Here is a 20596-nt window from a genome sequence, read left to right as displayed (position 1 = left end):
AACCAAGTAGGATAAATTAGGAACCACAAAGGGAACGTTTGGTTTTTCTATTCAGAGATAAACCAGTGATTTCGTTTTACTGCATCCAGCTTAACAGCACCATCTTCAACTCTTCTCTCCTTTATCTCCTACGTAAGTCAGTCATGAGGTCTTGTGAGCTCTCAACTCAGGGTTTGTCCCCTTCATCCCATCTTTGCCATTCCTACCAGTTGTCTTCGTTGTTCAGCCCCGGAACAACTAACTGTCCGCTTGGTTCTGATAGCAACTTCATAACCAGCCTTTATGCCTGTAAACTTTCTCCCCTATAATCTCTCCCGAACACTACTCCCAACTTCACTGTTCCAAAGCTTTCCATTCTGCTGATTAAACCCCCCCAGGGTATCTCCATTGTCTACAACTGATCTGGCCAATAGGATAGCCTCTAGGAGGCCACTGAGCATTTGTAATGTAATCAATCTGAGTTGAGATGTGTGGTGAATACATATGGATTTTTAAAACTTTGAATGAAGTGAAAGGACCTAAAATGCCTCATTATTAATTTTTATAGTGACTGTCAAAATGGTATTGATAAATATATATTCAGATTGAGTAAAATGTTATCTGTTTAAATTTTTTAAAGTGTGGCTTCTAGAAAATTTTAAATTACATACACAGCACATCATATTTGTTTTGGACAACTCTGGTTTACAAGTTGGAATGTAAGGTTCTCTATAATTTGTTACCAGCTGCCATATATATATATATATATATATATATATATATATATATATATATTAAATATATATACTTAAATATATATATTTACTTATTTCAGTTATAATAGACACAATATCTTTATTTTTATTTATTTATTTGTTTTTATGTGGTGCTGAGGCTGGAACCCAGGGCCTCACATGTGTGAGGCAAGCGCTTTACCGCTGAGCTACAACCCCAGCCCACCAGCTGCCCTTTTAATGTAAGCCTCACAGTGCCAGTGCTCAGCAGCATACTAGGAAAATGGAGGAAAAGTGAGAGGGATCTAACATTTGTTGAATATTTTCTAAGATACCAGATATTCTTTCTTACCTTATTAAATCATCATCAAAATCACAATAAGTTGGAATTTACAGTCAAGAAAATTAAGGAATAGAGTTGTGAAGTAATATCAGACAGTAAGCAAGAGGAGGACCAGGACTTAAACTTATGGCTAGGACTTTATGAACTGAAAATGTCCTATCCCTTTGTGTCCTTGGTTTAAATACTCTTCCTGGGCAGCTACTCTCCCTCTGAAACCTTCTCACATGTTCAGGACTTTTTTTTTTTTTTTTTAACAACATTCTCATATCACCACCTGCATTTAATTTATAGATTTTTTTATGCAAACAACCAAAGTGAAAATGCAAATTAAGTGAAGAAGGCAATGCTGTCTTCCATGTCCCTCAGAGGCCCAGGAGTGATTTGAGATGAAAGACAGGAGTCTGCTCTTCAGGCATCTTCTCAAGCCCCAAGTTTCGCTCCCTTGTGACATGAACCTTCTCCATTATATTGGATCTAAAGTATTTTAAAATACTTTTTTTTTCTTATAAGACCTAGCTCTTCCAAGCCAAATAATTTATCAGGTACTCAGTTGTGGAAAGAGCAGATCCAACACTAGATTAAAAATTCACTGGGTTGGGCATACAGAGAAATGCTTGGATAGTCCATAACATGAGTGAGTTCCAAGGATGTTTTTACCATATATGAACTTCGCTCACACCTAAATGTGGGTCCTGACACCTATGTAATTGTGACTCAATTGAACAAAGCTCAGGAGTTCCCTCTTTAGTGAAGATTCCTCAGCCTTCTAGTTGTCTATTCAGCTCACCCTCTAGATTCCAGCAGCATTTCTACTTCCCTTTTGTTCTTTGTATTTAGTTTTCCAGTTAGTGCTTTTTAAGATAGGAAGCTTATCGAGAGCAGGATCTGACTCTAGTTCATTATTAGGAACCCACCCAGCAGCTGTGATAGACAGTGTATTTGTGAATGAAGTAATGAATGGGGAGTATGGAATCCCAGATGGAGGATACACAGGAAATTTTCATGTAAATGTCCTTTGTTCCTTCTTTCTTCATACTCAATCAGCAAATATTTACTGATTGCCTAATATGTACAGGTACTGTTATAAAACAGTTGGAAAGACTTAGCCAGGGGGAAAGTTAAGCAACTAAAAAAAAATTCCCTTCACCCTGTAGAGTGTGTGTGTGTGCATACACATATATTGTGTGTGTATATATAAATATGTATGAATATGTATGTACAAATATATATATTTATATGTATAAATATGTGTGTACCTATATGTGCACGTATATATCTTGCAATTACTAATCTTTTCTAAATGATTTTGAAGCATTGGGTTATGGGTAAAAAGGGTTGATTATAGTGAGTCCCAGAACTCTCTCTTATCCTTCTGTTGCAAGTGTATTCAACAATGCAGACACATTTCATCACACCTTCGTTAGAAGTTCTAATAAATGTCTCATCATTCTGGAAACTTATGTTACACCCTCTGTTTCTCAGAATACACACCATTATCTTCAGTTTGTTCTCATTCTTGGTTCATCCTGGAATGGTTGTACAGTATCCTACACTGACAGCCAAAGCCAACAAGATTGTGATGGTAGTAATCCCAGTGTCTTTTTAAAAGGGTCTGTGTAGGTAAACCTAGAGAAGATTGAATTCTACCCCTCCCCACAATCTCTTATTTTAAGTGCCTTCAAATTTAGCCTAGACTAGTAACTAAACAAAGGTGAATCTTGAGTGATGCTAGGAGTCTACTTTAAGTAAAATTGCCTCAGATTAAAAAAAAAAAAAAAGTAGCCATACTGACAAATTCACTGTGTGGCCCTTGGGGAGGTTAGACATGGCCACATCAGAACTGTCTGATGCAGGCTTTTTTTTTTTTTTTTCCCTGCAAGATCCTGTGCTGTTGATACTCCTCAGTAGCTAGCAGAATTCAGGCACACTGATGGGACCACAGCCAGACACTAAGTGCCTGTGTCCCAGGGACCCTTAATTAAATTATGGTGAATCCGTATTTTTTCTTGGAGCATTTTATATGTTTAATTCATGAGTATAAAAGCATTTTTCTATCCAGATTCCCCCTTTAGTTTTTTTCCACTGTGTGTGTGTGTGTGTGTGTGTGTGTGTGTGTGTCTGCTGTTACAGTAACGAGAATCAAATAAACCTGTTATCTGGAGTTCATTAGCTAAGACATAAACACTGATCTGGGAATATCTGAAGAAAAACAGTGAATCAGAATCTGACAAAATATATTTTATCATCAGCAAGTAAAGGATGAATACATTTAAAGGGCAAGCTACCAAGGAAGTCGGGCAGAAATGAACACATTTTTTGTGTCTGTTATGGTATGGGCCCTGTGGTTGGCATTTCACATAAATATCATATTTAAAGCCTTCAGTTTTTCCATTATCCTATACTGCTTCCCCTCAGATGAGGTCATCTGTTTTGATTGATAACCAAAGAGTTGGGCCTGGACATTTTAGTTCCACCCAGGACCCAGGAGCCTTGAAGGCAGAGACCTTAAATTTCTTACATTTTTTTTTAAAGCATGTGCTATGAAAAATGCTTAGCTAATTGGTAATGAGTAACAACTTGCCAACCAATTCAGAAGCACATTTGGGGTAGGGGATGTTGTGTCTGCTGACTGGCATTTAGCATTCCCAGAAGGTTTCTGTAACAGGTAAAGAAGGTCAGGCATCCAGAGAGGGTGCCACCACATGTGACTAATCAGTCAGGGTCACTCCAGGTGAATTGGGTTGGCACTGAGAGAAAATGTCTTTTTCTTGGGGTTCAGCGATGTCTCATTGGCCCCAGCTCCCACAAGGGAAGCAAGAGAGGAGGACAAGATCGACAGTGAGCATGCCTTAAGCCATACTATTGAGGGGAAGACACTCAAGAAAGTTCCACCCAAATGAGGCAAGGGATTGAGTTCAGGGGGGTGTAGCCCAGGCTCACTGGGCGATGCCCACTCCCAGAGCTTCATTCCCCTGCCTGACTGCTTCAGGATCACTTGTGGTATCTAATAAAGCTGTCTTCAGACTTTGAAATTGGTTCATATCAGCTCATGGGTATAATGCCCAAGAGTAATGAGAAAAAACTTTGCAGCTAATTCTGAAATTTACAAAAGACCCTTGTCTACCACATGTCTGCCAGATTTCTTGGGTCATGTGGAAGAAAACAAAAGTACTTTTGAGGAAGCAAATCCTGGAACTCTTCTGATTAGGTATCATTCCACAGTCGGTGAAGACTCTACAACATTTAATAGTAACTATGTATTTCTCTTTCTTAATAAATATAATCAGGGACAAAACGTACTACCGTTTATCCAAAGTAGATTACCCAACAAAATTAAGGCTGAAATTGAGATTAAGAACATATTTTTAAAATTATATATACATTTTAAATTATTTCTTCCATTATTATCCCAGTTGATTGCTTTCCTAACAAATACTTTTTTATTTGCAGTGCTGGAGATTGAACTCTAGTGCTAGGCAAGCCCTCTGCCACTGAGCTACACCCACAGCCCTATTTATTATTTTTAAAACTTGGAATCACTGATTGGTTATTTCAAAATAATACCACATTTTTTAAAATTCAGGCATTTAGGATACCATTAAGGCTAAAATGTTCTCAATGAATAAAATGTTTCTTCAGTATTGGTTACTGTTATCCATTCATAGGAGTGTTAATTTCCTTAACTGTGTTGTGAAAGACTAGTGCAAAATAAAAGTAATAAAATAGAAATGACCTCAAAATCTTGAATCTGCACACTTTAAACTCATATTGTGCACATGTACAAGAATGTAACAATAAATCCCACTGTTATGTATAATGCACCAATAAAAAAAAGAGGAAAAAAAATTCATCAATGGTCTGTGTCCTATGTAATCAAATCAAATTTTGAGAGAAACTCCATTCATTTTACAACATCATGTAAAATTCTACAGCACAACATGGCCCCTTTCATTGCCCTTCGCCTAGTTCATAACCTCATTTAGTTTATGGGTTTTGAGGAACAGGTTTCCCTTCTTTATTAGCAAGTGTGATAATCTAATGACCTCAATTAGAGAGGGGAGTAACAAGGCTCACAAATCTAAAAATAACTCCATTATCCCTGCAGAAGGGTCAGTTTTTGTTTCCACCATCCCAGCTGATATTTAAGTAAGTGGCAATCGATCAGTCTAATGTCTGGCTCTCGTTTTTCATAAATGAAGGGCTGTGGCTTTAAGTAATCACAGGCTGCTTGTGCCAAAGGCAGAAGCTGCAGTATCAGCTTCTGTGGGGAGAGAGGAGTCTGAGGCATACGGTAACCTGCAGGAAGGCCACCAGGGCCAATGGCGCTCCTCCTGGTAGAGCTCTGAATGTAGACAGACCCGACTGGTGGGTGGCACAGCCACCTGTGCACTTCTTGGACAGTGCAGGGGGTGGGGAGTTGGAGACAGAAGCTGGAAAATGGGCTGCCCCAGCAGCAAAATGTGCCTCTATTCTCCATGTGCAGCAACAAGGGTAATTAGTATTTGTTTATAGTGCTTTTCTGGAAGAATGTCAGGGACTAGGGCAGAGGGTGTCTGGAATCAGGGAAATGCTTTGAATGACAAGCAACTCTTGCCTGCAAAGGCTGGATCTTATGATCTCTGCAATACTGCAATCAAGATGCGGTGGGAGCTACCTCTGGGGCGATCCTAGCGAGGGCATTTTCTCAGAGCTTGGAAATTGTACGTCTTCCTTAGTTATGCCCTGATACTAGGGAATCCACCTTGTAAGGAACTGTGTCTGATGACTGTGTGTAAGTATGTGTGGCTGTGTGATTGGTACGAGTTGCTGGGAACTTAAAAATTATTCTGTATCGCAAAGTTGATTGTTGCCTTTTTAATGCTGAAACAGCTGCCTGTTTCTTTTGCTTCGTTTCTTTAACATCTATTTAGAATTATAGCTGCTCTAAGATACAATAATCTTTCAAAACTCATGTGTAGCTGGATAAATTCAATTTTAGTTCGTCTTTAAATGCTTACTTTTTTGTTGTTGTAGCTTTGTAACAAACTTTTTTTTTTTTTTTTTTGGTCTCATTTAGAAGTAAAGGATTGCCCTTGTAGCAAAACTTTTTTATTTGTAAATATAGGACAAAGTATATATAAATGCCTATGTTTAGAACATTAAATATTTATCTTAAACTGATTAGGCCTTTTATTGCCCGTGGGAAGGAGAATGTGTTTTCTCCTAAGTACAGTATGCATTAGCTGAAAGGCTGTATGGATCAGCCCAGAAGCATTGACTCTTAAGCAAATATTTTTTTAAATGAGCAATTCAATTCCTCAAAGGAAAGTTTCACGAGGACCTGAGAAAATACAGATTTTTAAAACACGAATTTCCTTTACAACTAAGGACATCTGTGTGTGTGTGTGTGTGTGTGTGTGTGTGTGTGTGTGTGTGTTTTAAACAACACACACAGTTTAGCTGAAATGATTCACATCTTGGCTTCCCGATCTTGGGTCTCATTTTCCTAGTGATAACAATTGTGTACCTTACTGAAAAGGACCCTCTTGAAAACATTAGTAACTTGATGTGTGTTTTCCACAGCGGGAGGAAGCACTGAAACAACACAAAACCCTATCTCAAGAACTTGTGAACCTCAGGGGAGAGCTAGGTAAGAGCCTCTTTTTTCTTTTTTTTTTTTTTTTTTTTTTTTTTTTTTGTGGTGGTGTTACATTGTATGGGGTGAGGGGAAGGTTGGAGAATTTGGACTTCCTGTCTGCATGGTGTCTGGAGTTGCATGCTGGCGGTTGTCAGCTCTCCCACTCCAGTATCTGTGCAAACACTTACTATCGACATTTCTTTTGAATCTTGGCAGCTTGACCTCAAGTTCACAGAATTCCTGGCACTGATCTCACTAAAGCCTAGCAGAGCCTCTGATGACCAAAACATGTCTCTTGCTGAAGAGAGAGAGAGACAGAATAATTTTTTTAATCGCTTGAATTCCCGTTAAATAATTCCATCATCTTTTTTTTTCTTTTTCTGAACCACTTTTCATATGAAAGAACATTGAGGAAATTCCCTTTGATAACAGCAATTACATTACACTTCCTAGGGGTGCCTTGTGAGTAGTGAGTTTACAGTTAAAAGGGTGCTGCTTGTCAGGACCATTCATCTGAAAAAGGCATATTCTATTTTGATCTTACGATTTGGATAGTGCTAAGGGTGAATAATTGCCCAACTCCACAGGGAGCCATGTCTGAATGGCTCAGCACCCACTCCTGCTGTTCAAGGCAAGATTATTTTAGTTCAGGTCTGTCCTAGAGGTCCTCAGGGTTCATGGGATAGAGACAATACTGCCTTTTCTGCCTCAGCTACTGAGTGAGCTGGGCTGCTTAGGGATCCCCTGTTTGCGGGGCTCCTCAGCCTAGAGAACTTTAGCGCCAATTATGCCTGGAGCTGTCCATCCAAAAGCTGCCTTCCTTGCCCTTCGTAGTTTTCTGTGTGTGCCAGCAGTCGTCTCCACTGGAAGCATGGGTAGGTATGAGTATAAGTAATGCAAAGGTAACAGCTAGAAGAGCAAATTATGCTCATCCAGATATAAGAGAATCTGTGCCTGTTTTTCTTTGGAAAAGACCAGAGTTTAAGCATTGCCAGTCTAATTTGCTGAACCGAAACTCTTTGAAACAACCACTGTCACCACGCCAAGTCCAAGCAGGGCAAGAATTGAGGGGCAGAACCTAGAGGGTCAAGACTTGCTCTTCATGTTACTTTTCTCTTTCCACCCTCCAAGAGGAGGGAGGACAAACTCCTGGCTAACTCCCTGGATCATAGTATCTGGCCAAAGCAACAGTCTTGACCTTGTTTTAGGCTGTGTACATGAAGTACCCTTTATGGGAAAGTAATATTAAGACAAATGAAACTTCAGAACCCCGAAGACTTGACAGTTCTCGTGAAAGCATTCAGGGAAACCACAGCTGAGAGGCGTTTCTGAGGGCTTCCTGCCATGTTACCTGACTGCTGCCCTTTTGCTTACACAGATGGCCACCTTAATTTGCATTTGTGCCTTAAATAATGTAATGGATACAGAGTTAGAACATCAGGAAAGAGGCCTTTCTGTGTGTTTAGCATTCATTGTATCCCAGTGAAGGTGGAGCTGAGCCTACCTAGTGTTTCACATTTCAACCTCTCTTTAAGGCAAGGAGGAACAAGAACGGAACACTGTGCTCATTCACTCTTCTTGAATTGGGGATCCTCTTTTTGCCTTTTAGTGGATGGCACAATTAAGCAATTTAAACTGGGGTGCAGTACTTGACACCTCCAGTCAATCACATCGTCACGAAGTAGCCATCAGTTTGTACCCACTCTCACCTTCCATCTGTGATTGGGAGAGAGTGTCCGGGTGTGCTGTTCCTCTGCTGCCAGAGTGTCGGGATGCAGTGGGTAGCCTGGCCATATCCTCCTATCACCTAAGGTCCATCTCTGGGAATGTGTCATTGCTGCTGTTGAATCCAGCAGAATTGCTCAAGTAGCAGCATAAAGAATTTGGAAAATGTTTGGTTCTGTCAGGGAAGAGAAGATAATCCCTTAAACACTTGTGATAAACTGGCCAGGAAGAACATCTCAGAGCACACAGTTGGATTGTTGGTTTTAGCCTGAACCGAGATGGAAAATGATAGGTTTACATAACAGAGTTTAAAACTTGTTTTAAATTTTGAGGCAGTCAAGAAGAGCACCAAGCAAGGACTGTGTCGTCACGTGTCCTTGTTCAAATCCGTAGTAGCTGAGTGACCTAGAGCAAGTCACGTCTGTCTCTGCTGTCCCAGTTTCATTCTCTGTAAAGTGGCAGTAGTGATTGTCTGCCCTGAGGGTGGTTATGAGAATCACAGGGGGGGAATGATACTTTATAAAGTGTCTCCCACCAAGTGTTAACTGCCATTAAATAATAGGTATTGAGGTATATGCAGTTTTCCAGCTGGGTAGTGATTGACCACATTTGCCATTTTGTAAGGGCATAAACCATACTGTAGGGAGGAATAGCAAGAGATGTTATCAGAAATACCTCAGGACAGGCTCCTTAGACTCCTGAGACCTGATCCATCCTTTCCTGATGGTGGAGTTCATTGTGTGGAGATAGTAGCTTGGCAGTTTGTCCTTCCAATCCTTAGACATTACCTGACTTCTTTGAGTACAGATTCTTTGTTGGTGATATGAAAGTTGATATTTTTCTGGCCTATTGTGTAGCATGAATAAAATAGTCACATGTAAGAAACAATGGCATAGCACCTGGCCCATGACAGGAAACTCAAGAAGAGAGAGCTGCCATCATCCTCATCAGCGCAGTATCCACCGTTCCCTCCAAGATGATGTGAGGTCATTGTTGTCGCTCTCCAACAGGGTGAATTTTCTTTACTTTCTCTATGAAAACTGAGACCAGGTTCCCAAACTACTATGCACTGCAGAGAATAAAGACAACTCATAAACTGAGAGGCACTGAAGCCCAAGTAGAGCTGTGCTTTTGACCTTGAGAATCTAATGCCTCATCTTGTCCCCACCAAGCTAAGGTAGCTTCCCTCCACCGCAGCCTGCATGTTTCTGCCATCTGAGCTACACACCTTCATGGAATAATTGGCTATTGGCTATTTGCTTCTGCAATAACTCTTCAAAAAAGCTTAGAAAGAAACTGTGGAGCTCCCCTCATTCCAGCGGCCCCTTGAGATTTTACACCAATGTATCTGCTCTATCTTGTGTTCTCCTAGTATATTCAAACAGTAGAGCCCTAAATTATATAGATTCTTTCCTGCTTCCTGCAAGGGGTGGGGGTGGGGGTTATAATATGCTTCGCATTTTCCTGAGTACTTGATAAATATTATTGGCATTTGAGGTTTTAAAGTTCCTTTATTATTTAAGAAACTTATATGAAAACAAAATTTTTAATCAAGAAGAAAATAGCCCCTAGTTCCACTATCCAACTATAACTTTTATATTTGCATAGTTCCTTGTTTTTGTTTAGATGAATATATACAGCTTTGTGCTCTGGTTTTAAAATTTAGGTATAATTTACATACAGCAGCATTTCTGTTATTCTGTCCAACTTGATAAACATATTCTCATATAACCTATATCCTTGTCAAGACATAGAACAGTTCTGTGATCCCAGGAAATCCCTTGTGCCCTATTTCAGGGGGACCACCCCATCCTTCAGAAGCAAACACTTATCTTTTATCAACACAGGTTAGTGCTGTCTATTCTAGAATTTCAGGTGAACGAAAATACATAGTATGCTCATTTTTTGTGTCAGGCTTCATTCACACAGTATCATGTTTTTAAGATGCATCCGTATTACTGTGTGTATCCTCTGATCTTTTTAACTTAACAGGTGCAGTATTTTTCCATTTTTGCCTGATAAGCCTGCATTTACCTGTTAAATAGCCTTGCAGTCAGTGGGTTTCCTCATCCACTCCCCTGGTTTCACCTCCATGCTATACAACCATGACTCACAAGTGTATTCTCCTAGCCCTTTCCTTCCTAAGCTGTAGGTGTTCTTCTTCCTCTAGGGCTGCCTCTAGGTGAGCCAGTCTACTGTGATTAAACCTTCCTAGGCTTCCAGATTCTCCGCAGTCTTTCCTCATTCAGACCCATTCCTCACTCGGCCTGTGTTGACATTACTGATTCACTTTCCACCCAAGCTAATGAATGATCACCCTCCTTTCCCCATGCTCTGCCCATGTGGCAGTCTGAGTCCTAAGTACTACATCCTTCCCTAGCATTCCGGCTGCCACTGTTCTAATATAAGCTCCATAGTTTCTTATCTAGATGATACTGCAGTGGCCGCCCAACAGATTGCCTTGCCTCTAGGCCCCCATCTCTCTTCCTCACATGCTGTTCTTTCCCCTTGCATCACACCTCCTTTCCAGGCCCTGGCCCCGGTTTACTTGACCTCTGTCCACTGCTCCTGCATGTGTTACCCTCTCTGCCTGCGGTGCTTCCTCCTCTTTCTACCACCCTTCTCTTCTTGCCTCATCGTTTTCTCGTGTTTTAAGTCCCAGCTAAAATACCTCGTCTTCAGGGGAGTTTCACCCAAATCTTTTATGCAAGTGAATTTCACTTTCACTATGCCCTTCAGGGTGCTTTATCCACACGGAAGACTCTGTTTTGACAGTTGTTTGTTTATAGATCTCCTCTCGCCATCCAGAACTATGAGATCTTCAAAGGCAAGGTCACTATCTCCTGCATTTTTTTGTAGTTCTACCACCTTGTGCCTGGCACATACCCAGTACCTAGACCGTAGTGAATGAGGGGATTTTGTTACTGAGGATGGGAGCTAGGGAAAGGGGGTTTTCTCTTTTTGGTACACAAACACTTTATGGGTTTTGTGCACAAATGTTTTCTTATGAATTGTTTTGAGAGCTACATTTGTGTCTCTAGGAGTGAATAATAATAAAGGTAAAATATAATTTTCTTGGACACATTGTGTCTGGTAATCCCAGTTAATTAGCAGATCATTTTGAATAGTTAAATTTAATGGTCTACACCCACAGCAGATATTTTGCCCCAAGAGAGGGTAAATGTGTCATCCTGATTCTTTCTAGAGCTGTGTTGAATGAAAACTGGTGTATAGAGGGCCATCATTATGATCTGTTAGGGGTTTCTGTTGTCTTTAAAGTCAGTCCTTGGGATCGCATGTTTTCATCTATTTCAATAGAGAAAGGTATTTTGCATTCCAAATTATTTTTCAGCCATAAGAACTAACAGCTTAACTAACTCTCACGTAATTTTATGTTAGTCCTACTTGTTTCTGTTTTATGAACCAAATGAAGGCTCTAACCCTTAGTTCATTAAACACTTCTATAATTCCCATAGTATGTAAAAGATTAGTTGATTTTGCCCTCTGTGTGTAAAAGTTATGAGATGGGTATGGCTGCAACATTTATTATTTATTCCTAGAAAGCAATGTTCAGCTCTATAAGTAGTTTGCATTTTATAAAAAGAAAACAAAACTCCAACAAAGTGAGTCCTTTCCTAAGGCCAAATTGCTCAGAAGCAAAACGGTTGGATTAAAAACCCAAGTCAATCACAACAGGAAAGCTTCATGAAAAACATTGGAAAATCCTTTGAAATAAACGCTAGTTTACATTGAACTTTTGGAACTTTTTCTTCTGATAGAAAGTTTAAGAAGTGCAGTATTATTAGAATGTCTTGTTATCTACTTTTAAAAAGTAAGTTGTCAAAAGTAGTAAACAGATCAACACTTACCCAGTGGCTCTGAACTTCAGACTAGCTCACGCCCCATGGAATGTGTTAATTCTTTCCCTGTCCTAGTTCTGGCTATAAGTTTGGTTTAACAAGGTTGTGAACTAAAAACTTAAAAACTCTTCATATAGCTAAGTCAGTTTTGTGTTACAAAATTACAGAAGTGATTTTTTTTAAAGTAGACTTTAATGAAATGTCTATCAGTGAAATGAAAACCAAGTATACACCAAGCAGAGTACTTTATTTGGCTGAGTTGAAGATGGAGTTGATAGACACCTCAAATTTAGCTCATTCTTATCGATATCTGTCCTAAATTTGGACTTTGGCCAGCCACATTTATCAGTAAAAAACCGTGTTGTTTCACCTGCAGTAATGTAAAATGTTAGCACTGGTGTCTGTTTTTGAAAGCTCCTGAGTGAAATTCCTCTTTGTCCTAGTTCTTGTCTTAACTCCAGTCTCTCACCTTTTGGTTTTCCTAATTTAGCATCATTTGTCTAGAGCATAGTTCTCAAACTTCATTGTATAATGAAATAGACGTGCTTAAAATGAGACTCCCAGTTCTCACGCCCATTAATTCTGACTCAGTGGACTTGGGATGGCGCCCAAGAATCTGCGCTTTTAATAATCACCCAGTTGATTCTGACATAGGTGCTCCCAGGACTATACTTTGACAGTGCACTATCTAGAAAGTTGTTTCTTTTATGTAAAAAAAAAAAAAAAATCAAGTAAGCATAGTAAGAGTGATATCACCTTGCTTCATGCCTGTAAACAGGCCTCCAGATTTTATGCATGATATAGACTTTTACCAGTGCTGTTTACCCTTGTACCCTAAACAGTGATTCATCAGGGAGGACAGGCAGAATAGCTAGCGACTGACTTGAAATCACATTTCTATTCACACTAAATTAATTCTCTTGATTGTAACATGGTTTCTTCCAAGTCGAGCTCCTTTTCCTCAGGCCTGCGCTGTGGAGCACACTGCCAGTTACCAGGCCATGCTTTCCTCTGGGATCCACTTTCATTCCTAGATGTTTTCCTTTGCACTTGGGATGTCTGTCTGCTGTTGTGAAAAGAAGAGCATCTGTTTTGCAGCCTGTCGTTGGCCAGTGAGCGAACTGAAAACCAACAAAGCCTTTCCTGACCTGTCTTCATGGTGGGAGGAAGAACCTGCAGGCTCCTTGGAGGCCCCGCTGGCCTTGTGTCAGGAGGTAGAAGATAGGCTGACTGGGCCCGTCATCCCCCACCTGCCAGTAAGACTTCGTGAGAACTAATCAGTGTAGGGGGAAGGGGAAAAAGATCATTTTTAACTGTCCATGGAATGATACCTAATCACAAGAGCTCCAGGATTTGCTTCCTCAAAGGTACTCCTCCCGCGCCAAGACTTTCAGTCTTTCAGCACCTCCACAAGATAATTAAGCTCTTAATTCCCTGAGGTGTCCATTATAGGTCTAAGTTAACTTCTCTCTTCTGCATCTCAGACTTGGGAAACAGCGGGTCAGATCCTATTTGGTGTTTTGTGCTATAGTACTCAAAGGCTTGAGGTCTCCACTGAAGTCTGACATTTTAGCTCCCTCCTTGGTAAAATGAGATTTGTGGGAATAGCTATTTATCAACTCAGAGTATTATTATATTACATGAAAAATAAACATAAGAACAAAGTATCAATGTGCTTTTCAAAAACATAAGAACCCTTTGTAAAGTCTGAACTGAGTTTTAAAGGTAGAGGGGTCTTATTTATGGGAGAGTTGATTTGATAGTGCAGGCATCTTGTAAAAATCAATTTCTTGTTAAGTTATGATCAGTGGAAGATTTTGAAATTGGTTCATGTCAATTCATGGGTATAAGGCCCAAGAGCAATGAGAAAAACCTTTGCAGCTAATTCTGAAATTTACAAAAAACCCTCGTCTAGCACATGTCTGCCAGATTTCTTGGGTCATGTGGGAAAAACAAAAGTACTTTTGAGGAAGTAAATCGTGGAGCTTCTTGTGATTAGGTGTCATTCCACAGTCTGTGAAGACTCCACAAAATTTAATATAACTATGTATTTCTCAATAAACTATAAGGTTGGCAGAACAGGTGGTATTCGTTCCTACCTTGTTAATCACAACCTAGAAGCCCAGGAAGTTGGAAAAGCCTATATGTCTGATGGTCTAAGCCTCACCCTTTGTTGTTCTACAGAAGACTGCCTTCCCACAAAGTATCAATGTGCTTTTCAAAAAGTGCTTATTGGCCTATAATCCCAGTGGCTCAGGAGGCTGAGGCAGTAGGATGCAAGTTCAAAGCCAGCCCCAGTAATTTAGTGATGCCCTAAGTTACACAGCAAGACCCTGTATCTAAATAAAATGTTTAAAAAGGGGGTGGGATGTGGCTCAGTGATCAAGTGCCCCTAGATTCAATCCCTGGTACCAAAAAAAAAAAAAAAAAAAAAAAAAGGTGCTTATTGGATACTTCGTTGAATACTATTACCTCCAGTTTTGAAAGAGCCCACCCTGCTTTAAGAGTCACCAACATCATTGCTGGCCCTGGAAGGGCTCAGTAGGATTTCATGAAGTAATCACACTACTACGGTAGAAGGTAGTGTATCTGTTCTTGGTTCTGAGGGTGGGGACAGAAGTCAGATAAAGTTATGCTGAGAATTATACCAACTGTGTGCTGTTTGAGACCAGAACTAAGAGCAGGTGGCTTGTTTCCAGTCAGCCAAAGAGATTGAAAGAGGAATTCAAAGCAGACCAGCAGAGTTGGACCCAGGTGTCTCACTTCCCTCATGGGTGGTACAGAGAAGAGCCCAGCAGGCTTGCCAGGACCTAGGGAAGGTGTGCATCTGCAGGGGGAGAATGATTGAAATCTTGTTTGACTCTTCTTTTTCTTATGTAGCTCCACAAAAATTTGCCTCACCTTCCATGTGAACATACCTCCCCTGAAACTAGGGAAATTCTGTTGTAGATGATGTCAAGAGCAACCATAGTTGATAAGGTTTGAGATGGAGGTACACTACTAAACTGGCTCCCTGTCATCTGTAGGCGTGCATGCATATTTCCTTTTTTTGAAATCCACAAGAAATGTGACTTTTTAACTGTTACGGAATCCCAAGCATGCCTTTGAGGACCCTCCAAACACATTTGAGTCAGCGAGAAATAATACAGTAACATTTACCACACTCTCAAGTCGGGCACAGGGCCAGGCACTTCATGTGTTAGCCTATTTAATCCCATAGGGGAAACACTGGTATTACCTCCATTTAAGAAATGAGGAAACAGGCTTGAAAAGCTTAAGTAATTTGCTCAAATCACATAGCAGAATGGTATGACAGATTTCAACCTAAGTGTTCTGGCTGTACTCTCTTAAGGCATTTATTTATGTTCTTAAAGTTGTTTTTTTTTTTTAATTTTTTGTTGTTTTCTCATAATGGAACATGCTTCTGTGAAATGATTATTAAGAAAGTTCCTTATCATTTCAAAAGTATATGTTCAGGCCATGGGTGTGTACTATTTTCCTCTGTAAACAGAACATTTATTGGTCAACAAAGGGAAACTTGTCTGAGATGAAAATAAATCTAACCGTCCCTTACAAAAACCCGTGAAGACTCTTGCTCCATAAGGTCAGTTGCTAAAGGACCAGGGATGAATCCTGCTCTTCCCCCCCCCCCAGGTTATGTTTGACTGTGGCATGGCAACTTTTCTAGATGCCATGCAAATAATTGTTTGAAAAGCAAAGCTGCAGGTATTTCTTCACTTCTTAGGGAATGTTTCTCCCTTGCTCAGGTAGCTCAGGCAGACTATCCGGGCAGCAGCTTTTCTTGTACTTTCCTCAGCCTAGAATTCTTCTCAGGGGTGGTGTACCCCGGGGTCAAAGTATCGACTTCTGCTCTTTAATTGGTGTTACGTTTTAGAGATGATTCTTTAAATGAGCCAGTGACTTTTCTGTACATTCTGAAAACCGTATTCCTCATTTTTAGGAAGATGGCTGTTAGCAAGCTCTCGTAGTTTACAAGTGCGTGCACAGAAGTCTCAGCTCTCCCCCAGGTCGTGGACCCTCAGTGGCTTTAATCATATGTGTGTTTTAAAATCCATCTAAGAATGATTGAAACAAGGACAAAAGGCCTCCTTTGCTTCAGCAAGTAGATTCTGTGTTCATGTAGTAAGTTCTTTAAAAAGTTGGTTGTCTGATTAACTGAGCATGGGAATGAGCAAGACTGAGGACAGGAATGGGAGGCAGCATAGGCATGTCGTAGATGTCTCCTGTGCTGTGATAAGTACCAGGAAAGTCCATGGGGTGACGTCCCTCCACTCCCTCCCTGCACAGTGTGTCCCTGCAGAGATGAAGCACTCTGCAAACCCTTTATACAGTGTTTACATGTGCATCCCTTTAAAAGTAGCTCTGGAGTCCTCATGCCAGATAAATGTCTCCTTCGGAGCCCAGGCGAGTGGATTCAAACTACAGCCATTTGTGTGAGTGATAATTGTTGCACCCCAGCTGTTCTCCACACAGCACACCACAGTCCAGTAAACAGAGCAAAGGTCTCTGCACAGCTGCAGGCTGATGTCACCGTCTGGGGCTGGGCCTGCAGCTTTGGACTGCTGGAATAACAGCAGTAAACTACCCGCTGCCCATCTGACCCTTTTTCTTCCTCTTTCCTTTCCCGGTCCCTCCCGTCTGTCCTCACCTCACCTCATTCGTGGTGGCCAACAAGAGTGCACACTATTTGGACTTTTTGTTTTTGCTAAACAGAGGAAACATCCTGTCCAGTGGCTAATGTGAAAGGATTTCTGTGTATCCTATTTGACTTGAAACTCTGTACCATAGCTATATAGTGAAAACGGAGGTAGTTTAATTATCGGCAAATGCATTGAAATCCGCCAGGTGCGGTAACTTATGGAGACAGGTTGAGTTTATTACTGAGTTACTGGCCTCACTCAGGCACTTCTATTTCTGATAGGAGCTTTCAGAGAGCTCAGATCATGTTAGCACTTTTTCTTTTTTTAAAATTTTACTGATATCTGAAATTCCAAAGGAATTAAGTGAAAAGGCCAGGTCAAACCAAGATTTCTGTGACATGAGGGCTATTGATACCATCATTGAATGTTTTGCAAAGCATTTTTCTATTGGCTATGTCCATATAAATGTCTAATATGGAATGCGCACAGGAATCTTCAGAGAAAGGTTCCCATCCTTGTGGCCCTGTGCTGTCATTTTATTTGTACATACTGTAGAGTAAGTTGGCAGAAGCTAATGTGTTATTTACTCATGTGACTAACATTTGACTTATTGAATCTTTTTGTTTTCTCCTTTGATAAACAATGGAATATCAGTGAATGTGAAAGTTGTATTTTGATACTGGGGAATCAAACCCTCACACATACTAGACTTTACCACTGAGCTATAGCCCCAGCCTAAGATAGTCATTAACTTTTATGAAATTTTTTAGAAAAATAATTTCTAATATTTAATCCCAAAGGGCTACTTGTCTGCTATTCCATGGGATAGCCCCTATAATCTGGCCTTTGTCTACTTTTGGATCTTCAGCATTTCTGCTTGTAAACTTTTTAGTCCCCAAGGTCACACTGTTTGGTCTTTTGCTACTGTTCGTGTTGGAGTATAATTTTTATTCTTGATACCAGAAATTTATTTATATCACGTGGCTTAGTTTAAAAATCTATTGACCACATTGAAACCATAATATACCACCTCTCACTCATCAGGATGGCTCCACATATTTTGGCAGAGATGTGGAGAAACCAGACTCTCATACAGCACAATGCAGCCACTATGGAAACCAGTATGGTGGTCCCTCCAGTAATTAAAACTATAATCACCATATGATCCAGTAATTCTATTTCTGGATATGTACACACAGAAGAATTGAGAGCAGGTATTTGTATACACATTTTCACAGCAGCATTATTCAATCTCAGCCAAATTGTAGAAGCAACCCAAGGGTCCATCAGCAGGTAAATGTGTGAGTTTGTGAGATCTATCTATCTATATAGATATATGAATGATAAAATGTTATTTGGCCATAGAAAGGAAGAAAATCCTGACTATACTATACCATTGGTGACCTTGAGGGCGATATGCCAAGTGGGATAAGCTGGACAAGAACTGTTGTGTGATTCCACTCATGGGAGGTTCCTGGAGCAGTCTCAGTCATGGAGAATGAAAGTGAAATGGTGGTTGCCAGAGGCTGGGGCAGGGTGGGAGGAGTTATCAATTGATATGTATTTTTAGTTTTGGGGGGGACATGGTGAGAAAAGCTCTGGAGATGGATGGTGCTGACAGTTGCACAGCAATGTGAATGTACTTGATGCCATTGAATTATACCAGTAAATTTTATGTCTTGTCAATTTTACCACAATTTTTAAAAAACTATTTTAAAAATCTGACCAAACCTGGTTCCCCCCAGCTCCGACTGGATGGGAACTCACTTGGGTGCCACTCACTGGGACTCTAGGTGTAGCCCAATATTGCTGCTGCTTGTGTCTGTATCGTCTTAGACTAGGAGCCTCCTGGGACAGGCGCCATCCTGTTCCCCACCAGCTCCTGGCACAAGAGGCAGCTTGGGGAGGGCAGGAGGAGTGCAGTCTCTGGCACAGATTGAATCAGAATCCAGGCTGTTTGCCAAAATCCAGCCCTCTGCCATTTACCAGCACTGTGCCTATGGGCAAAGTATTTACCCTCCTTGTGTTAGTTCCCTTATTTGTACATTTAGGAATCGGGTTCTCATAGGATTTCGGGGTTCAACAAGTATGGACCCCTGTTCTGTGTCAGTCACCAAGTTGCTTTTCTGACTCATCGAACATTCCTTTCCCCTTGTGTGAGATAGCTCTCGAGCACTTGGTCAAATACCTGAGATAACCAACTTAGAAAGAGAAAAAGGTTAATTTGGCTCCCAGTTTTAGAGGTTTTAGTCCATGATTTGTTGGCTCTGTTGCTTTGAGTGAGGCCATATGTCATGGCAGAGCAATGCCATAGAGCACACCTCAGTGACCTAATGACCTCCTGTTAAGTCCACACTTCCAAGAGGTTCCCCTACTTCTCAATAGCACCTAGCTGGGGGCTAAAGTGGTACCTCATGGATCCTTGGGGGACACTTAAAATCTAAACTATAGCACCTCTTCAGTAAATATTTATGGATTTATTTAAGGGTTCTCTTTGGTAGACATTATTCTTGGCCACTACTTTAACATGCCTTCCTTTTCCTCTGAAAGAATTCTGATTTGGGACAAATGGCTTTGGTTAGTTTTACCACCACGTGGCAAATTCCTGGAGAAACAAGTCTACACCATTATAAGAAGTTCATCCCAGGAACCAGCCAATTTCACATTCTTTAGGTAGAATAATGATTGATCTAAAATATTCTTTTCTTTGCCCTAAAACAGTTTGTTTTTTCATAATTCCTAAAAGGTATTTTTTTAAAACCAAAAGAAAGGTAAGGATTAATTCAGCAGATTTACCAGTGACTGTTTTGTGTTAATCTATGGACACTGTGCAGTATTCAAAATACAAACCAGCTGCGCATGGTGGCACAGGTCTATAATCCCAGCGGCTCTGGAGGCTAAGGCAGGAGGATTGAGAGTTCAGAGCCAGCCTCATCAAAAGTAATGTGCTAAACAACTCGGTGAGACCCGACTCTAAATAAAATACAAAATAGGTCTGGGGATGTAGCTCAGTGGTTGAGTGTCCCTGAGTTCAATCCCCAGTAACAAAACAAAAAACAAAAAAACACGAACCCGCTAATGTTCTGTTTACCTGTGTTTATTCAGTGGTGAAGGAAGGCTGGGAAATCTTGAAGTCAGGCTTCCTGAGACATTTGAGATCTTCTAGGATTTACTAGAGTGTGTAAATAGGTATCTCTGTGTTATACAATGTATTATATTGTGCGTAGTCCTCTTTTTAATAGTGATAGGGAAAAGGTAAGATGTTTCACATTAAAATTGTGTTTATCATATTACTTTGCTTTTTAAAAATATGCTAACCTTTCAGTATATTTATTTGATATTAGAGCTTTTAAAAGGTAGTACTTTATTCCTAAGGTTTTTATGTGATTTGTGTTTAGTATATTTTAATATTTTGTTTTTATACCTATATTTTTGAAATAGCAAATTGCTATCAACTCAAATTCAGTACAAGTTAAAAGTCCATTTGTTTCTTTTGTGTGATTGCTGCTGCTCCTTCTGTGTCTTGGCTTCTAACCCTGGCTGGTCTGAGTGGAGTTACTTGTCATCAGAAATACTTTGGCCAGAGAAAGGCTGAGGTTGTGGCCAGTGACCTAGAGCATTTGCAGAGCATGCACAAGGCCCTGAGTTTCTTCCCCAGTATAGCATCACAAAACAAA

The 20596-nt window shown here is 40.4% G+C and overlaps 1 protein-coding gene across 1 annotated transcript in view; it reads left to right on the top strand.

Moving 5' to 3' along the window:
* Positions 1 to 20596, top strand: part of MTUS1 (microtubule associated scaffold protein 1) — a 147469-nt gene that overhangs the window by 116438 nt on the left and 10435 nt on the right. The window contains 1 exon segment of the mRNA XM_081269205.1: positions 6619 to 6685. Coding sequence (XP_081125331.1) covers positions 6619 to 6685 — 67 coding nt within the window.

Source organism: Spermophilus citellus (genome assembly GCF_964194105.1).
Source record: "Spermophilus citellus genome assembly, chromosome: 16".
NCBI lineage: Eukaryota > Metazoa > Chordata > Mammalia > Rodentia > Sciuridae > Spermophilus > Spermophilus citellus.
Note: the sequence above shows the minus strand (reverse complement) of the source record. Positions and strands in the feature narration are given on the sequence as shown.